We start from the raw sequence: 19,096 nt of genomic DNA on the forward strand, positions 1-19,096 counted from the left end.
TTAAAATACATAAATTTAATTAAGTAAGATTAAAAAATAAAAATTATATTACATTTTCTAAAATAATTCAAAAACTAAAACTAACTCAGTCTTGTATCCTCTTTATCTAAATCTTTTTCGGGATAATTGCAATATATATATATATATATATATATATATTATNTATATTTATCCACAAGAAACAGACCAGCTGCTATAAAAGGCGACAAACTACTTGTTGCAGAACAGACAAGACAAAAAACAGTCCAACAAACATGGGCGGAATCTAAAATTTTATCCTTGTTAACACTCAATGTCATTCTCCTTGTTAGCTAAGAAAATGTCAAGCACTACCAGGCCATCTAGATATTCTTTTGTTTGGTAATGTTCATTCTTTGCATATAAGGGTAATGTGGGGAACAGAATCTAGTCTAGCTGTAAAGTGTAATACTTCTGAAGACAAGTTTGCCAAGGTACAAAATTTAGGAGTTTCCAATTTCACTCTATCATGTAGTATATCAAGAACTATCATCACTGAACAAGTGAGTCTTCCTCTGTAAAAGAAAGAAAAAGGGGAAGAAGTTGATGAAAAACGAAAACACAAACCACAACCTTGGTATGTAATGTAATTTGATGTGATCCCACGAAGGGAAAGAAAGGGAAAAAGGAAAAAAAAAAACAGGAGAAATTGAAACAACAAGAGGTAGCCTAGTAGAAGTTGAAGTTGTTGAATCTGAAACTGCCATAACTTGCGGTGGCGACGGTATAAGCATTAAGAAGCTCATTGTGAGCGGACCAAAAGTCTGCTTTTAAACCACCTCTCCTGATGGCTTTGAGTACTTTGTTCCGGTGTGCATATCCTGTGACCACCACCTTGTGACTGTTGGCATCCACTTCTACTTTCTCTATCCCTGCCCATCGACATGCAACAGGGATCAATTAAGACAAATTAAGATTGCATCAACGTGTTTTTAACAGGCAAGTATTCGGCCTGAATCAGAGACAACATTTTTTCTTTGTTTGGTCGAGAATCAAGTAGATTTAACCAAGAAAAAGACTAAAAATTTGCTTGCTCCATAACATATAGCAACCCAGAAGTTACCTTTCAGCTTTGAGAGGCATTTTCTGAGTCTTTTCTCATGCAAGCCAACCATCTCCACCTTCAATTCGACGGTCTGCAGAACAGAACCATATCACACGCATGACATAACTTATTGGAAAACGAATATGCAAATGGACACCTACATAGAGAAGAGAGCTTCCTAGGATTCTGCTTTCAGATTGCTATAACCCGTTCTAAATGATCAAGGAACATCTAATATTCCATAAAACTTGAGACAATTTCAGCTTATTTTCGTAGACCAAAATCAGAATTATTTAATTGAGGGATAGTCTCACAATGTTACAAGAAAAAGAAAAAGAAAACATTACCAAGGGAAAGCAAAAGAAAATAATATTCTACCTCCATCAACAACTCTGCTTTCTCGAAGATTTATTGATGATTGCAGCAATGATGTGAAGGGAGTAGTAGAAAAGAAACAAAAACAATGGTTTATAACAAACAACTGGAATGATGAGCCGAGAATGAATGAAACAAATGGAGAATGTCAGGTTATATATATATATAGCAGAGGGGACAGATAAAAAGATCGAATATAAACATTAAAGTGGGGCTTTGAGGTCTTGGGTCTGCTACTAGAACCAGCAATGATCTGCTTTGGTTTGCTTTTTGGAAAGAGATGCAAATAGCCGGCAGAGAAAACCAGATAACAAGAAAACGGTTACATCAAGAGAGGGGCTTTTGCGTATGACCTGGGAGCTCGAGCTTCAAGAATCAAGACTCCAAAGACTCCCCTCCGCCCAAAGCAACGTGAGTCTCAAGCATTTGAAATGATTGGGTTTGACGGGTCCAACTAATCTTTTCTTTGTTTGGATTGTCTTTTTAGGAAAACAAGCTGACATTGCCCACTTATGCCAACAGTTTGGTTCTGATCTTCTGAAGTGGGTCCAAAGCAGATAAATCTTGTATCTTAAACATCTCGCAAATCTGCATAGCATTTTATATGTTCAAGATAAAGTGTATTCGTTTCTTATCACGTACCTCTCCTCATATATCATTGTAAGTTGCTGAGTGGAAAAAAGTAAAAGAGCGAAAAAGAAAAGGAGAACAAAAACTTGCTCGGCTTCAAGGGGAAAAGGAAACGAAAAAAAATTATACAGCAAGTTTGGTATTTCCAGGGAAGTGTAGCTTTGCGTAGTATACTTATCTGCTAAAATTTTTCTAGTATCTGCTTAAAGGGCAAGGCAGTTAGTCTTACGATATTGCCCAGCATGCATGCACCCTGGCCTGGTTACAAGCAATGGTTTATGGTGAGGGTTTGCAGGACCAATTATGTCTCTATTTGACTGCTCACTTTGCAGTGATGGTGCCATCGTTGAAACTTTAAATCCTGATCATGAGTCAGAACTTACTGTTGTTGAGTTAAGTTGTTTCCAACATTATATGTGTAAGCTTTATATTAAAACAGTGTATCAGCATGATTTCAGCAGCTTGAACTCGTGGGTTCTCCCAGATACAACAAAAAAGCAAATTAAGAGATGGATAGATGGAGCCCGTAAAGATTCAAACCAAGATGCTTGGGGACAAATGCATTGGAATCTGGAATATCTCTCGAATTTCCATCAGAGTGTTTTTATCGAGAATCATCACATCTTTGATCTGTCAGATTTGGTCATAGGTTGCCCAGCTTTTTTGAATCGTTTTAGGCCATTTGGTCACAGCATTTTCCTTTTCTTCTTGTTACTCTCTCTCATCATCTCATTTCTTGAATAGAGTCCTTAGCTTTGAGAAGAAGCTAGTATACTAGTATTTGTATTTTTATTAAGATAAGAAAAGCATACATATGGACCTGGAAATAGTATCCAATTATGATTATACTAGTAACATGAAGAAGGCGTTTAAAACACGAATGGATTGAGAATTGGAGATTGAGGGCGGGGGGTGCATTTCGGAATTGATAGTAAAGCAGGTTGAGATGAGGGGAAAATTCTCATAGCGACAGACATTATCCTGCTGCATGCAATAGGAGTTCATATTACTACCAAAAAGAAAAACAAAACAGATAAAAAAAAGTTTCAACACAATACCAGGACAAAGTATTCTATCAACCAATTGCAGTGAAAAGTTGGTGGTAAATTTCTTATAAGCATTAATTGAAGTGCCAAATACTTAGATTAGATGTTCAATTTAAAGAGGTTGATGGGCCAAAACTGGCCCAAGAAGTAGGAGAAGAAAGATAAGGTGGGGCGGCGGTTGGGGCCGTCAAGGCAATGCTTACCATTTTTGAGTATGGTGGGGACAAGAAGTAGTTTCTTGGAGAGCCTGCATTTCTGTGACCCCAGACTCCTGAGCCCACAACGCTCTCCACTGCCCTGTGCCTGTTTTACAACGTTGTCAGAGTGGAAGCTGCTTTCACCACATTCTCCCCTTCTAATCAAATATTAACGTCAATCTCTTCACTCTCTTATTTCCACATTTGGATGAGGTAATCATTACAACTTACAACTACCGCTGCCCCCCGTATATGCTTTGTTTCTTAATTTTCCTTTCAAATTTAGGGCTTTCTTTCCATGGCATCAGTATGATGCTTCCTCAATGCTTGGTATCCTGTCTAACTGTTGACTATTAGTTTAAAAATTTGAACTTTCCCCAAGCTGTTCATTTTGGTAATACTATCATCTAAGTGATAATGCTTAAGCTTTGTGTTACTTTAGTTGCAATGCAATGTTATGCTTTCTGAGGAGGAGTGATGAGTATTAGACTTTATTTTACCTTGCAATAAGAATACATTTTCTAATACGTTTGCTTATAATAAGAATGAGCTCCATGGAATGCTTTATCTGTACCTGCCTTTTGTTGGAGTGAAATAGAAGGGAATGACGTCGAGGACTGTAATATTGAATTCTTGGGAAAGAAACTGAATAGCTTGTATGAGCTTTCATCTTTATACAACTAAATACATTGATGTTATACATTTATTGTGTAACAATTAAATAGGCTGATGTTATAACCAACTTCACTTGTGTAGGTATTTTCTGAGATGGCTTTGGTTCTGGGAGAAGTTAAGCTTGGTAGCATGAATTTCCACGGGAAACATAATCACCCCAAGGTACTTACTGGAATGCCATCTAGTGATCAGCATTTTTTGCTTAACTTCATCATGAGCACTTACTTGGGCCCTGATGTCTACTCTGATAACCCAAGGCATTCAGCTTTACAAAGATTGGCCGAAGTTTAGTCACCGTATACTTCAAACAATCTGGGTCCTTCATTTATTAGCATTTCTCAGTTGGAGAGTTTGTACTACTATGTCCTGAGGCATGCTCATCCCGGGTTGGTTCTAGAACCAAACATGCCGCATTCATATCTACAAGGCAACTTACATTTGTCAAGCTCAGAGTTATTAGAGGACTTACGCCAGTTCACAAGTTTTTTCCCACTAGATATTCATGAACATAAAAGATACTCAGTAAATGATCAGATCATCAAAGGAATTGTTCTTATTGATGATCCAGTTACATCTCACATGAGGGAAGATGTTGAAAGGTTCAAATATTTATCTGGTGTAGCTGATTTGAAGATTGACAAAATCAAATCTTTGTCATATGAACATGGCTATCAGAAAAGCAAAGATGATCAGAACAGCATGATAAACAGTGAGGAGAGAATTGTTGGATATATTACCAACGGAACCGGTAATGCATCAGAAAAGTTTCAAGAAAACAATATGAGAAGGTACCAGTTGAACTCTCTGCCAATGTCAGCTTTCCCCCCTGTCATGTCCATGTTAAAACATCTCGGTGAAGGAGCATTCAAGAGAACCTGTAAAAGGGATGGACCTGCCTTGATGCCCCTCATAACTGTTCCAAATGTGGACCAATGTTTTTCAGATGCATCCATTATCTTAAATGGGACTGCTAAAATGGGGATAGCTGGACCACCTATTGGTGTTTTAGACATTGGTGTCAGCAAAGTTGCATACTTCTTCGGAGTTGCTCTGCCTGGAGTTAGGAAGGATTATTGTATATTTCTCTTCTTTCTAGTCCTTTTTTTTTAGGTTCTAAAACATGCTGGTATGTTCATAGTAGGAATGCTCCTTATAAGACTAAAACATTATGGCACCTCCTTGTACTTAAGGTGATATCAATTTATGTCAAGGATAAGAACAAGGTAAGGGAGCCCACATTTCCTTAATAAGATTATCTTACTGGTGCCAGGCTGTAAAGTTGCCCACTGTATCGTAAGAGTCATTATTTTCACCATTTATTTAGGGACCTTGATGATCAATTTGAGGTTTTGAACATATAGTGGTCATTGCTCAAAGGTGAGCTTCAGCCTTCTGAGTTTCCCTCAAATACCCAGCAAGTTAACAATGGGCAAGCACATTCTGATCCGTAATGATAAACAGAATAAGTAATGGGCAAGCATATTCTGATCACTATAAAGTAATTTTTTCATTTTTAGAAGCAGAAACTGGAATGTTGTGATCTTGAAGCTTACAGTTCATATAATTGTCTAAATCATTGGAATTCATATTGCTGCGTCTCTTTGATCAGCAGTGTGTATACACTGATCTTGAGACTGCCACTCATTTGAGTGCAATTTTTCTGTGGTTTGATGCCTTCTTTATCTAATACCCTATCCTCTCTCTTGCTGATCAAGAAAAAGAAAATATGAAAATAAAACAGTGTGGCTGACATTTGTTTGTGGATTCCATGTCTGGGTATTTGACACAAACATGTGCAGAAAACATTCATAAGGAAATTCATGATGCTTAGTTTCAGTTTTTGCCTTCAAGTTTTTAGCAAATCCTGATTTTGGGAATGGAACTGTGAGAATCTCTCTCCTTAGGTTGTGTATGAATGAAAGCTTGTGATATTGTCCTGAAAATTCTAGTCTAGCCACTGTCTCGGCTTACGAACCTTTTGTTAAAAGGATCATGCAGTAGCATTGCTGTTTTCTTCACTAGATATAGCATGATCTTTTTGAATACATTAACAAATTCATTATGTTTGTTTTTATAGGCGAATTCAGTTGTGAGATTGAGTCCAACGGTAAGGTTCATCTCCAAGGATCAACCTCTGGTGGAGGGACTATTAAGAAACGATCCCGTGTGTTCCATATGACATTCAAGCAATTGTGCCGGGCTGGACCCTTTACACTTTCGTTCAGCCTGCCAGGACCCGTTGATCCAAGACTATTCTCACCAAACTTCAGACCCAATGGCATTTTTGAAGCTGTTGTGATTAAACACGAGTCTTAGTACACGGCGCTTGAAGAGTTAAAATATGCAGGTAGTTCAAGAATTGGTGAAGGCGGAGTGTAGTTATTTCCTGAAGAATTTTGCCTTGTACCATTTACTCATTCAATCGCCATGTATGTGTATTTTGCTAACATGATTTTTTTTTATTTGAAAAGCATATTTTGCTAACATGATATCTCTAACTGAAGGGGAAAATGAAAGTTTCTTTATCAGTTTGTGCAGTTTCTCTGTTAAATCTCTTGACATAGAAAGAAAAATTGCCTGGTTAATGACACTATTGGCGGTAGCCGTGCAATGACTAGTAATGAAGTGGGTCGCCGGAAAGACAAGAAAGTCAACAACCACCTGGAAGTGGTGGTGGTGAACTTGAAAATAACAGTGGGTGCAGGCTGAGAAACATTAAAACTTAAGCTTTTAACACTTTACATATGTCGGAGTTCGGATGAGGGGTGAAACCGTCATTGAGACATGCAAGAAATGATAAAGTCAAAGTAGAGGTGGGGCCGCACTTTTGACGTGGAGATCCTAGTCGGATGTGTTTTCCTAATGCTGCTACTAGTTAATATTTAGGTGGTAACCACAAGTGCAAAGCGCGAAGCAATTGATTCGAGAGGAGAGGACTCTACCGCAGCTAGCCGAAGGGCCGCCGAGCGCCTCCTCATCCTTTCTTCCTCCGCTCATAAAGGTACCATTTTTTGGATTCATTTTTGTTTCTGTTTTCTTTTTGGGGTTGTTCATACTTGATACTCGAGAGTTCATTGTAAATCTGTGCGCTTCTGGTAGCATCGAAATACCATGTTTATCTGTATTTGGTTTATACAGCACCACCACCAATTCACCATGCATATGCTCCTCTCTGCTTGGATTTTCTATCTGTTTCTGTTGTTATGAATTGATATTCCAAAGCGTTACCTTGTTTGATATCCAATCGATTTACAATTAAACCCAACCGCCACCCCACCCCCAAAATCTTATGTTTTCTGTGTCTGCCCGTCTGCAGCTCATGTTAGGCACGCACCCTCATCGGCACTTGTTTGCCACTAAATATTAATCGTATCGTGTTACCCTTCTTGCACTCAAATCGCTCTGGTTCTAGTCTTCTTCTTCTTTCGTCTTCATGCACCAGCAACCACGCTTATCCCTTCAGTCTGCCTCTTTTATTAGGTTAATGCTGATTTCGTCAATATTTTCTCAAATCTCCTTGAGTTCCTTCCCAAATCGCCTTACGGCTTTTCTTAGTCGTGCATTGTTCCAAGTTTGATAAAATTCCTAGAATTTTGTTTATTGATTTGTATGGTTTTCTCCTTTTGTTCTTGCATACTAGTTTTTCCAATAAGAAAGGGGTAATGCATGCATGGCATCATCATTTGGATCTTTACATGCCAATGTTTGTCCTTGACACAACAGCACCTGCTTATAAGCAATTGATGTGTTCTGTCTTTCAAGATCAAACCTTTTCATAGTACTTTGGAATCTGTTTACTCTTCTCATATGCTTATATAGGATTACCTTCAGCATAGTTCACTCACAAAGCTTGCCATATTATTAAACTTGAGAATTTTGGAAACCTTTGTTACATCAAATATGGATTTGATTTGTCTTTTTTTTCCCCTCAATTATGTGAAAAATGCTTTAAAATCAAATGACAGCTGGAGGATAGTTGACCTTTTCCCATAACGGAAACTCTTAAATAATTTGACTTATGCTTTTTCATATTCTGCGGCGAGCAGTTATGTTAGGCACGCACTCTTATCGGCACCTGTTTGCCACTAACTATTAACTGTATTGTGTTACCCTTCTTGTGCTCAAATCGTTTGGGCTCTAGTCTTCTTGCTTCTTTCATCCTTTCAAACATGCACCAGCACCACGCTTATCTCTTCAGTCTGCCTCTCTTATTACGTTAAAGCTGATTCCATCACTATTTTATCAAATCTCTTTGAGTTCCTTCCAAAATTGCCCTATGCCTTTTCTCAATCATGTATTGTTCTAAGTTTGATAAAATTCCTAGAATTTTATTTATTGATTCTTATGGTTTTCTCCCTTTGTTCTTGCATACTACTTTTTCCAATAAGAAAGGGACAATGCATGCATGGCATCATTATTTGGATCTTTACATGCCAATTTTTGGCCTTGGACACAACAGCATCTGCTTCTAAGCAATTGATATGTTCTGTCTTTCAAGATCAAGCCTTTTCGTAGTATTTTTGAATCTGTTTACTCTTCTCAAATGCTTATATAGGATTATCTTCGGCATGATTCACTTATAAAGCTTGCCATATTATTAAACTTGAAAATTTTGGAAACCTTTGTTACATCAAATATGGATATGATTCGTCTTTTTTTTTCCCTCAATTATGTGGAAAATGCTTTAAAATCAAATGACAGCTGGAGGATAGTTGACCTTTTCTCATAACGGAAACTCTTAAATAATTTGGCTTATGCTTTTTCATATCATGCGGCGAGTAGTTATGTTGAACTTTTTTCTATCTTGTATTTAATAATATACCATAATATATTAATTTGCAATTTGTGAATATCACTGCATTAATTCATTACCTGTGGAACGGGATGGATGACATTAGAGGAAATCTTGCAGTTTCTCAATTCTCACATGAGTTAAACGTGAGATAACTTTCTCTTTTTGCTTTCAATATGTATATGTGTGTGCTCACATGCGTCTCAGCATGTCTATCCTATTAAATATGGGTTACTCTGATCGCGGTGGGTGCAGGTAGGCTAGCTCCTGGTTGTGCTGGGCCTTCTTTTGTCTTCTATACCATGCATTTTCTTGATCTAACTAGATTTAAAGCAGTTTATTGCTGTTGTTGATGTAATATGATGCTCTTGGAGCCAAATTTCTTCTTAAAGTTTAATGGTCTGATCATTGTCAAAATGTGTTTGTCTTAGTTGCTGAAGGTATTTGAGTCTTCATTCTTCTATAAATTTCTTCCCTTTGTGAGGGCATGAGTTGGAAAGATACCTATTAAAAGTTTTGCTAGAAAATAATCTGAGAGTGATCAAGTGGCTCGAGAATCATACAAGTTCAACTAGAGTTGATTGACATTGAAAGGAAGGCATGTCTAATTGAGGCAATGATGCAGCAAGCAAAAGCATTAGAAGAGTTGACAATATATCCTCTTTTCCATTATTGGACTTGGATATGATGCCTCTTTTCTATTGTTGGACTTGGATACCTTTTTAGTATGGTATACAATATCACATTTAACTTTATGTTTATATTTGTTTGCCATTTTTAGATGTGTTTATGACGATTTTTAATTACATCAACTTTATTTTGAATTTTAAATTTTAATGCATATTTTTCTTATAAATTTTGAATGGAATTGTGGATGTCAATTGATAATTTAGTCATCACCGACACAATTTGGTAAAACTTTCCCACAAAATTTTTTATTGATAAATATATTTTATGTGACAGATTATTCTATTAATAACAGAATGTAATAAATTAGTGACAGATTTTTGTTAGTGACGGAATCAAGTAATTCACAAACATAAGTTGTAACAAATTTAGTGACATAGTGTCTGAATAGTGACAAAAATTTGTGACAGAATCAGTGATAATTGTCTTGTGCGATAGGAATTTGTGATAGAAAACAGTGACAAGATTCTTACATTGTAACATATACCAGTGACAGAACCAGTGACAACATTATTGACGGAACCAGTGACAACTTTATCACATTGTGACAAATACTAGTGATGGAGTTAGTGACAAATTAGATTTCGAGACATAATGTTGTGACAAAATGAGTTACAGTATTTTACAACTGTGACAGAATATTGTGATAGATTTAGTGATCGTTTTCTTAAATCTATGACAGAATGGACGGGCAGTTGCCCGGATTGACAAAAACTTGTGACCAAAATTACATTAATTTGTGATAGTAAATCCGTTACTAAGTAGTGATGGATTTGAAAAAATTTGTGATAGAAGTATCAATGAGGCGACTTACAGTGTGGGAAAATTTCCGTCACTAATTTCTATTTGTGACGGATTTTGGCCTTTCTATGATGGTTTCTTCTGTCACAGAAATCAATTTTTCTGGTAGTGATATAAGTTAATAGTTCTCTATGAGTTGGTTATGTTTCCATGCTTGAACTAGGTCCCAATTTAGATGTTATAGATGTAGATTTTCTGTTGTATCTTTTACCATGTTTTTCTAGTATTCAGTCAGGATATTGCTTTTCTGACATTCTGGTGAAATGATTTTGTTCTGATTTTGGACTAATCTGCCATCATTTTCCTTTGTACTATGACATCCGTATTCTTATTTCATTCAATTAAGATTTTGTGTGACATCCTTACAGTTTTTGGAGCCAGTTTTTATACTATAGGAGTTTGAGGATGATGCATGACTGAATTTACTAAATTACATTCTCTTTTGGTCATGATGAGCCAGTTTTGTCATTAATGACAATATTTTTGCATGACCGAAGTAACTTTTACTACGACTTGATAGTTCATAAAAAAATCAAGAGCATTTATGCACTATCTGAGATACCCTAAATTACCTCTATATTTAGATTTTTCAATTTTTTGGTCATATATTTGTGGATGTGGCAACTGGTATCTGGATGCATGAGAAGCGCAGATGTGCACGCACAAGCACACATCTAGAAGTCAGTTACTTTATTTGGCTGTATTATCTGCTTGACTGAATGTGTAACGTGTGTTGTGTATCGTGGAATCAGTAGACAGATCTTGTGGTTGACGTGTATAAAAGGACGTTGATATCATGGGTGTACCTGTTGTAACAACTGAATCTGCAAAAGAATGTGATGGTGGACCAGCTATTGGTGTTATTGAGCTTGGTGTCACTCCAAGCGCCTTCCTTTTCCGAGTTGCATTGCCTGGTATCAGGAATGATCTAAGTAAGTTTTCTATCTTTAACTATGTATAATAATGGCATGTAAAACGCAGTGCAGTGAAGTAGCTGTTTAGTACTTTTCCTAGAACTACTATTGACGTCGTTAGGGTAATTGCTCTGAAAAAAACACAATCAAAATTGCCATGTGGTATGAACCCTTGCAATCCTGTTGACAAAGTTATAATGAAGATAAGTAGATGACTGAAGTATGTAATGCTTGTCCACCAGGTAAGGTGCAATGTGAGGTCCAATGTGATGGAAAGGTTCTTATACAGGGTATTGTAACAGAAGGCACTGGACTGACACAACAATCAGTGAGCATATGCCAGACGAAAGTTCAGCAAATGTCCTCTCCTGGGCCGTTCACCATTTCCTTTAATCTGCCTGGACCAGTTGATCCCCGATTATTTTCTCCTAGGTTCCGTCGTGATGGCATTCTGGAAGGGGTGGCTGTGAGATTCATTAGGCCAAGTGATCCAGCCAATGGCTGGTCCCTACCTTTTTGAGATCTTTGGAAAAACCTGTTTTTCTGAAAGTGGTTGCCGTCTTCTTTTTCTTCTTCTTCTTCTATATAGATTGATGGATTGAAACAGGCTGCTGTTTTAAAATGTGAACTGTACTGTCAAACGCAGAATTTTCATATCAGCTGATCGATTGGCCAATTGCTCTACTTGAACAAGCTAGAAATGATTTTCGGGGCTTGACTGTGTAGTGCTGCCAACTAAAAACACCGGGCAAGTCTTAGCCCAAAATGCTACTCATCAAGGTTGATCATTGATGTGAATTTATGATTATCATTATATTTGGCCTACAGGGGGAGGGAATTGAGCATTGGACTTCCCCAAGAGCGTTAATCAGTTGCCTCAAATTGCTAACATTTGTTTTGTGCAATCAACCATCACCTCCTCTGTTGGACCGAGGAACTATGTTTGAAGTTTCTAGGGGGGGCCGAGGCTTGTGGAAATTTGCTTCCAGGTTGCTATTTCGTAGTCAAATCCGGAAGAAACTAACGGTATTGGCGGGGCCAATTGATTGTGTTCTGTCCCTTGTAATCTTGCATTTAACTTCTTGATTTGTCCTTTCTGCTTGGAATGGTGAGGCTGATCTTAGTTCAGCTTCAGCCACTCGCAAGGTGGACAACCACTGGCCTACGTTCGTGCCTCGTGGGCTCTAGCTTCAAGACAAATGGAGTGGGACTTATTTCTTGCTTGGACTCGTATTCAAAACGGAATTCGGATTCCCAAATCCCTGTTTTCACTAAGAAAGCAAAGACAATTCAACCAATGTAACCGAACCAGTAGAAATCAAACTTCGCTAGACTCAGCTTGGCTGTCCTCTCCCACCCAATCATATTGAGAGTTGTACTTGGCTAACATTAAAATTGAGAGTGATGCCAATCCAGGCTCGACCCCTAAGCCACGGTCTAAATTTCGGGTCCACCGTCAGAATATTCAAAGTTCTTCATTACCTCAAATGCCTACATCGGTTTTTATTACGTTTCATTTCACATCAAACATTTGATAGGTATGTTTAATTAATTATTTCTCGTCAATTTAAATTAAATTAATTCCATCATTGATGTATACAAAAATAGTAATTTATTTGATTTAATACTTTAGTGAAATATAATATTCTTAATCTAAAGGGAAAAGTAGTCTTGTAAATAACCACTACTTACAAATATGTTAAATTGTTGAACTATTTAATGTTGAGAAAAAAAAAATATTTATATTATAAGTGTTCTAAGTTTAGTTAATTATGCAGCGTGTCACCATGAGAAAGAACAAAAAAATATATATTAACCTTGGAGCGAGCAGACATAAGTACTTACAACAGCAAACATACATCAAGCAATGTCCGACCTTTAGCTGTTTAAACTCTTCACCAAACAAAAACAATTAATAATAAGCAAAAATTCCCATGAGTTTAACTGATTCGCATCTTTTGGAATAATCATGACTTGAATTCATCAACGCTAGTCAGCAGCCACCCATGGATCACATCAACTCCTTTCCGCACGAAACCACTAAGCAATTACTCTTTTCGGAGTTGTATATGGTCCTGGCAATTATATAGCAAACATTAATTCCTCTCTTCTATCGCTCTATAGCTTTTCCAATAATCAGGAATGGCGTTGAAAGTCCTGTCTGCCCTCGATGCAGCAAAAATCCAGCTGTACCACTTCAAAGCAATCATCGTCGCAGGCATGGGACTCTTCACCGACGCCTACGACCTCTTCTGCATCCCTCCCATCATCAAGCTCATCGGAAGAATATACTACGATCAAACATCAGGAGTGCGCTCGGAGGGGATACAAGACAAGAACAAGACTACCCCAACTGTTGTCGTCTCTGCCCTGGTGGCTATAGCTCTTCTCGGGACCGTGATCGGTCAATTGGTGTTTGGCAGGCTCGGCGATCGGATAGGACGGCGCCGCATGTACGGGCTGTCACTGACCATCATGGTGCTCAGCTCCATTGCTTGCGGCTTTTCCATATGCAGGACCAGAAACTGCGTTCTGGTGAGTTTGGGGTTTTTCAGGTTCTTGCTTGGAGTAGGGATTGGAGGGGACTACCCCTTGTCAGCAACCATCATGTCGGAGTTTGCTAATAAGAAGACGCGCGGCGCCTTTATAGCGGCTGTCTTCTCGATGCAGGGGTTCGGGATTTTGGCGAGCTCCATAGTGACGATTGTGGTCTGTAAGATATTTGAAGCTGCATCGGATGTGTCGCATGGTCACACTCCGGAGGAGGCCGATATCGCGTGGAGGCTCATACTCATGGTGGGTGCAATTCCAGCGGCCATGACGTATTATTGGCGTATGATGATGCCCGAGACCGCCAGGTTTACTACTAAATTATACTGCATCTAATCTTTTTTACTATTCTGATTTTGATTTTTAAGTCCAGTTTTCAATTTCTTGCACCACCACTACTCGTCATGAGAAATTTAAAGTTTGTTTTATATGAGTTGGGTTTTCGTGGGTTGTTGGCTTTTCACTTAAAAAAGAAGAAGAATACTAGAATCCCTGCTGGTTAGGATCCATCAGGGCAAATGCCAAATCCTAACATTGGCCAATGACTATATCGGCCAATCGGGTTACTTGCTATAATTTACTGCTGGGTTAGAAGTATCAGAATTCGATTCTTTTAGTTTTATTACCAGGCCTAAATTTCAACCATTATGCCACTACTAGGTAGGAAGATATCATGAACCAAGAACAAACAACTAGCTAGCCAGTAAGACGTCAACAGAAGATTTAGTGGAGCAAGACTCAGAACAGAAAATTATTAAAATAAGATCAAATCAAAATGTATTGTTTCCAAAATATTTTAGTCAAGTTTTTTGCGTTTGCATGTTTTAAATGGTCAAGTTAGTTGAAGGGTTAGGTGGAGGGGAGCAGTGTTTGGGCGGAAGAGAACTTTGATAATATGAACAGACCAATTATGCACATATAGAAAGCTTTCTACCGAAACGGATGACTTTACTTTTTAATTCTATGCCAACTATTGCCAAACCTTTCTATATTATGAAATGGAAGGAAGAAAATTAAATGCTTTTTCAGTCCGAAAGAGGCGTCGGTAAACTTTGAAATTTTAGACAGAAATAGCATGGAAAGGCAAGCGTCAGAATTGATAACGTACTGTTCTTGCATGATTTACATGTAGCTAAAGATAACACATTTGAAATTGATTATCTTCTTTTTTTTTCCTTTGTCGTTTACGTGATTTTCCTAGATATACAGCTCTCGTGGAACAAAATGTTCTACAGGCAGCCATTGACATGAAGAAAGTGTTAGACGTCCCGATGAGTCAAATTGCAGAAGACTCCCCATTGCCATCAAATCCTCCATCCTATCCTCTTCTCTCCAAACGATTCTTCCGTCGCCACGGCCGTGATCTCTTCTCTTGTGCCGCATCCTGGTTTCTTGTTGATGTTGTCTTTTACAGTAGCAACCTCTTCCAATCTCAGATTTATCATCGCTTTGTAAAAGACGGCAATGGTTTGAACGGGTATGAGCTCGCTTTTAAAGTTGCTCGATTCCAAGCAATTCTTGCAATCTGCTCTACAATTCCAGGTTATTGGGTCACCGTAAATTTCATTGATCGCATTGGAAGAGTCAAAATCCAAATGATAGGCTTTTTCTTCATGGCAATGGTTTATTTCGCAATTGGTATCCCCTACAAATACTACTGGAGTGAAAACATAGGTGTTGGATTCATGGCCCTCTATGCGCTCAGTTTCTTCTTCTCTAATTTTGGACCAAACACCACCACTTTTATAGTCCCTGCTGAATTATTTCCGGCAGGATTTAGATCAACCTGCCATGGCATTTCCGGGGCCGTGGGGAAGGTCGGCGCCATCATCGGGACAGTTGGCTTTTTGTGGGCTTCGCAGAATCAAAACAGTGATGGCAAGCCAAGCCCCCTGAGAATGACTGTGGCATTAGTGTTCTTAGGTGCGGTGTGTCTCGTTGGATTGGCGGTGACTTATTTCTTCACACGGGAAACCATGGGAAGGTCCCTCGAGGACAATGAGAACGAAGATGAGTCTAGCGGCGAACAATATATCCTGGGTGGCCTCACCGGCACTGCAAGTTTGCGGAGGCATTCCTCCTTCTCGTCTCTTAACAATGAAACCACTGTTGCCTGATGACGGCTATGCCTAGCTCGACATTGAATTAAAGCTTCTCTTTTCAATGTGTTCCTTTTCGAGAGTTCATGTCTTGTTGTACATGTTACAGAGAAAATACATATGCTTTATAGGTCAGGATTTTTAGATTGGCAAACCCACGGAATCGCTTCTCATTCACCGAAATGAAATCCCTTGTGTCATATATGCCAAGCTTGAAACTTTGTTACCTTTCCTATTCCATAGGTAATGTAAATTTGTCACATAGTATTTTTGTTTTATACTTATTTTTCTCACATACTAAGCATGTATTATTAACATGTTATCAATACTCCCTTGCGAATTCTGATAAACGCATGTACTTGCACCACTCCACTAATTAATATATTTTCAGTTTCTTTGGTTTAAAGATTAATCTCACAAAGCTACTTTGAAAGCAAAATATAATCAAGTTTTCAAAATTTCAAACTTCACCATCAATTTATAGACTAATAATTTTAAAATTAATTCTTATCCAAATAAAGAAAGAAAACATGTTTAAAAATGTAATGCAATCCCAATGAGACACGATCAGATAAAATTACTCTGTATTGTCTAATGTAAGTAAAAAATCTAAGAAAATAAGATGAAGGAAATTTACCTTTAATCAAGGTAGCGTATGTTTAAAGGCAATCAAAATATTTATCAGCAAAATATGGGAAAAAAAATAAGAAAGAAAGGAAAAGAGAACGTCATTATATACTTAATATAACAATATTAATACCGAAATCAACATAGGGAGCCTTTAATTTCACTTCTTTTTGATAGGATAAGAAGCCATTTTGTTGATTCCGCAAAGCCCTTCAAGCTTTTTAGTGTTCCTCTTCATCCTTATGTAGCCCTTCTCACCCCATCTTGGTCCCCACGAGTTCTTGACTATTATGTAATCCAAGCCCCTGCTGGTTGACCCATACCCAACAGCTGCCACTCCATGGTCCACTTGGGTTCCACAATGCCCGTCAAAAACTCCCTGATTAAGTAAAGGGATTAAAACATTGGTCGTCCAATGGAACTGGAAATCAGCTAGTGTTTGTTGACTTACCCCGCTATAGAATTGGAAGTCTCTACCAGAAGCCTGAATGGCCACGCTCACAGGCTGGTTTGCAAGTGCCTTCAGCAGACTCTCCTCGTTGTTCTTTGGTACGTCCCGATACCCACTGATGGTTACAAGGTTCGATTGTTCCTGGAAGAGAGAAAATAAGTTTCAGACTGTATACGGGCCATCTGCCTTACTGCTCTTTGAAATTTGAACAGGCTGGCTACATCAATACAAGCATAAATCTTTCTGCTATAATTAAGTTGATTACTAATTTCTAGGCCTAAATTGGTTATGGGATTTGTAAGAATTTAACCTTTCTCATCTCGCAAGTGCCTTCCTCCATGATATAAGGGTAGTCGTCTTCCCTGTGAAGTCCACCATTGGCGATAATGTAGGCAAATGCATTGTCCATCAGGCCTCCATTGCACCCATTGTTGTAGGTAGTATCACAATCAATCAGCTCTTGCTCGGAGAGTGAAGTCAAATTTCCCGTAACAATCTGGTTTATACCCTCCACTGCAGCGACAGTTGAAAATGCCCAGCAACTACCTGCATTTGATTTACTCAAAAATCCAACAGTAATTATACAAATACACTTGCGCATGTTTTTGTATTAAAGAGAGTGCAGTGCATGAGGCTTACCACATGATCCTTGGTTCTTGACGCGAGTAACAGCTCCTTTCTTTCTCCAATCCACAGACTTTGGCAAATCCATAACTTCCCTATAAGTAAACTCTTCATCAGACTCGCTCCTTCCACTTATTCTACTCAAGTCGACTTTCAGGCCCAGATACATCTTTTTAAACTCTTCATGGCTCAAATCTGCGAACTCATTCAGTCCAAGCCAGTAGTTACTGATCTTCTTATTAGTCTCATCGATGTGCATTAGGTTATCCTTAAAAATATCAAACCTATGCAACTTTTCCTCGATGCTCTCGTAAACCTTTTTATGTTTTGACATCCACGACTCAAATAGGTCGATGAGCTTGTCCGTGGATGTCAAATCATCTGGCGAATAGCCCAAGATTGAAAAATCATGAGCTAAAGCTGAACATGCAAAGAGACACAAAGAAAAGGATACCAGGAAGATCTTAGAAATTGAGGAGAATGCCATTTTCAGCTAGGACTTTTGTTACTTCCTAAAACAGATTCATATAGTATTGAAGACGAAGGGCCAGATATGGATGGTTTATACAGGTTATGATTCATGTATTGCTTCCAAGTAAGGTTGTTGGGAATGGTCCTGCATCATTCTTAATCTTTAAGGTTGGTTTTTAAGCTGGCGTTGACTCCAAGTTTATGATCTATTCCCTTGATCACTTTTGTTCGGTGGTACAGTACTGGTATATATTATCAAACTTACTTAAACAATTCTTCATTCGTAGCCTTTTGTCATGAGCTTGGACATCAACTGGAAACTTAACCTATTAATTAGAGAGGTAATCGTCTTTCTATATGTTCATCATGACACCTTAACGCAGAGGTGGAAGTTTCTTAACCGAAGCCAAGAGGAGATAAAGTTAGATTCTTATACAGAGGCATAGGGAATTGGACATAATTTAATAAAAAATCTCAAACGTGGGTACTCACCAACGTAGCTTTCGAATACATTTTGGAGAAACAAACTCATTATCGAATCAAAGGTAAACACGTACGTACCTTGCAGCATGTGAGAACTCTTTGGATATTTGATCATATGTATGCTTTAATTTGTTAGCAAATACCAATAGAGTGGTTAATTAATTTTCTTTTTGACTTGGCCTTTACATTTTTCCTTTTCACCATTCATTCATTGTCGGGGGTAGGTGAGAAGACCGAGTTGCAGTGAATAACATCAATACCTAGTCAAGTCACCAAATCGTAATTAGAAATGAGATTACGGTAAATTCATGCCACCCGCAAACTGGCAGCGACTTACCTACCCATCATGTGCTAATTCCCCAGCAAAACTACTTTTATCATTTTACAGAACCAACTTTCCTGATTTAATTGTTTAATAAGAAATTTTCATAAAGCGTTTCAACTTTCACGGCAGCCACATATAGGGAAAGAGATAACCATGATGTGTAACACTAACAGGTAGCCTAATCATATAATTTAAGAGGTGCTGAGGCCTCTTTCACGTTGTCGCTTTGGTCAGTGCAATTTGCAGAAAAACCTGTTAACAGCCTAAGCATCAATCAAAAAGTAGA

The 19,096-nt window shown here is 38.1% G+C and overlaps 5 protein-coding genes across 5 annotated transcripts; 3 read left to right on the forward strand and 2 right to left on the reverse strand.

Annotated features, from left to right (window-relative positions):
• On the reverse strand, positions 454–1,776 carry LOC18592089 (heavy metal-associated isoprenylated plant protein 21). Its single transcript, XM_018125622.1, has 3 exons — positions 1,442–1,776; positions 1,082–1,154; positions 454–890 (listed from the first exon to the last, which is right to left on the reverse strand). Exons 1-3 carry the CDS (start codon positions 1,445–1,447, stop codon positions 688–690), a joined length of 282 nt encoding a protein of 93 aa, XP_017981111.1. The 5' UTR covers positions 1,448–1,776; the 3' UTR covers positions 454–687.
• LOC18592092 (increased DNA methylation 3) lies at positions 4,145–12,048 on the forward strand. The gene is given in 4 exon segments (XM_007018622.2): positions 4,145–5,061; positions 6,064–6,987; positions 11,019–11,198; positions 11,423–12,048. Coding segments are annotated over 2 exon segments (1,140 nt in total). The 5' UTR covers positions 4,145–4,160; the 3' UTR covers positions 6,303–6,987; positions 11,019–11,198; positions 11,423–12,048.
• LOC108660409 (increased DNA methylation 3) lies at positions 11,063–11,700 on the forward strand. The gene is made up of 2 exons (XM_018125479.1): positions 11,063–11,198; positions 11,423–11,700. Exons 1-2 carry the CDS (start codon positions 11,063–11,065, stop codon positions 11,698–11,700), a joined length of 414 nt encoding a protein of 137 aa, XP_017980968.1.
• LOC18592093 (probable inorganic phosphate transporter 1-9) lies at positions 13,142–16,031 on the forward strand. The gene is made up of 2 exons (XM_007018623.2): positions 13,142–14,038; positions 14,932–16,031. Exons 1-2 carry the CDS (start codon positions 13,323–13,325, stop codon positions 15,845–15,847), a joined length of 1,632 nt encoding a protein of 543 aa, XP_007018685.2. The 5' UTR covers positions 13,142–13,322; the 3' UTR covers positions 15,848–16,031.
• Positions 16,363–18,061, reverse strand: LOC18592094 (cysteine protease XCP2). The gene is made up of 4 exons (XM_018126107.1): positions 17,547–18,061; positions 17,218–17,453; positions 16,908–17,048; positions 16,363–16,835 (listed from the first exon to the last, which is right to left on the reverse strand). Exons 1-4 carry the CDS (start codon positions 18,016–18,018, stop codon positions 16,617–16,619), a joined length of 1,068 nt encoding a protein of 355 aa, XP_017981596.1. The 5' UTR covers positions 18,019–18,061; the 3' UTR covers positions 16,363–16,616.

Source organism: Theobroma cacao, chromosome 8 (assembly GCF_000208745.1).
Source record: "Theobroma cacao cultivar B97-61/B2 chromosome 8, Criollo_cocoa_genome_V2, whole genome shotgun sequence".
In the NCBI taxonomy this organism is placed as follows: Eukaryota; Viridiplantae; Streptophyta; class Magnoliopsida; order Malvales; family Malvaceae; genus Theobroma; species Theobroma cacao.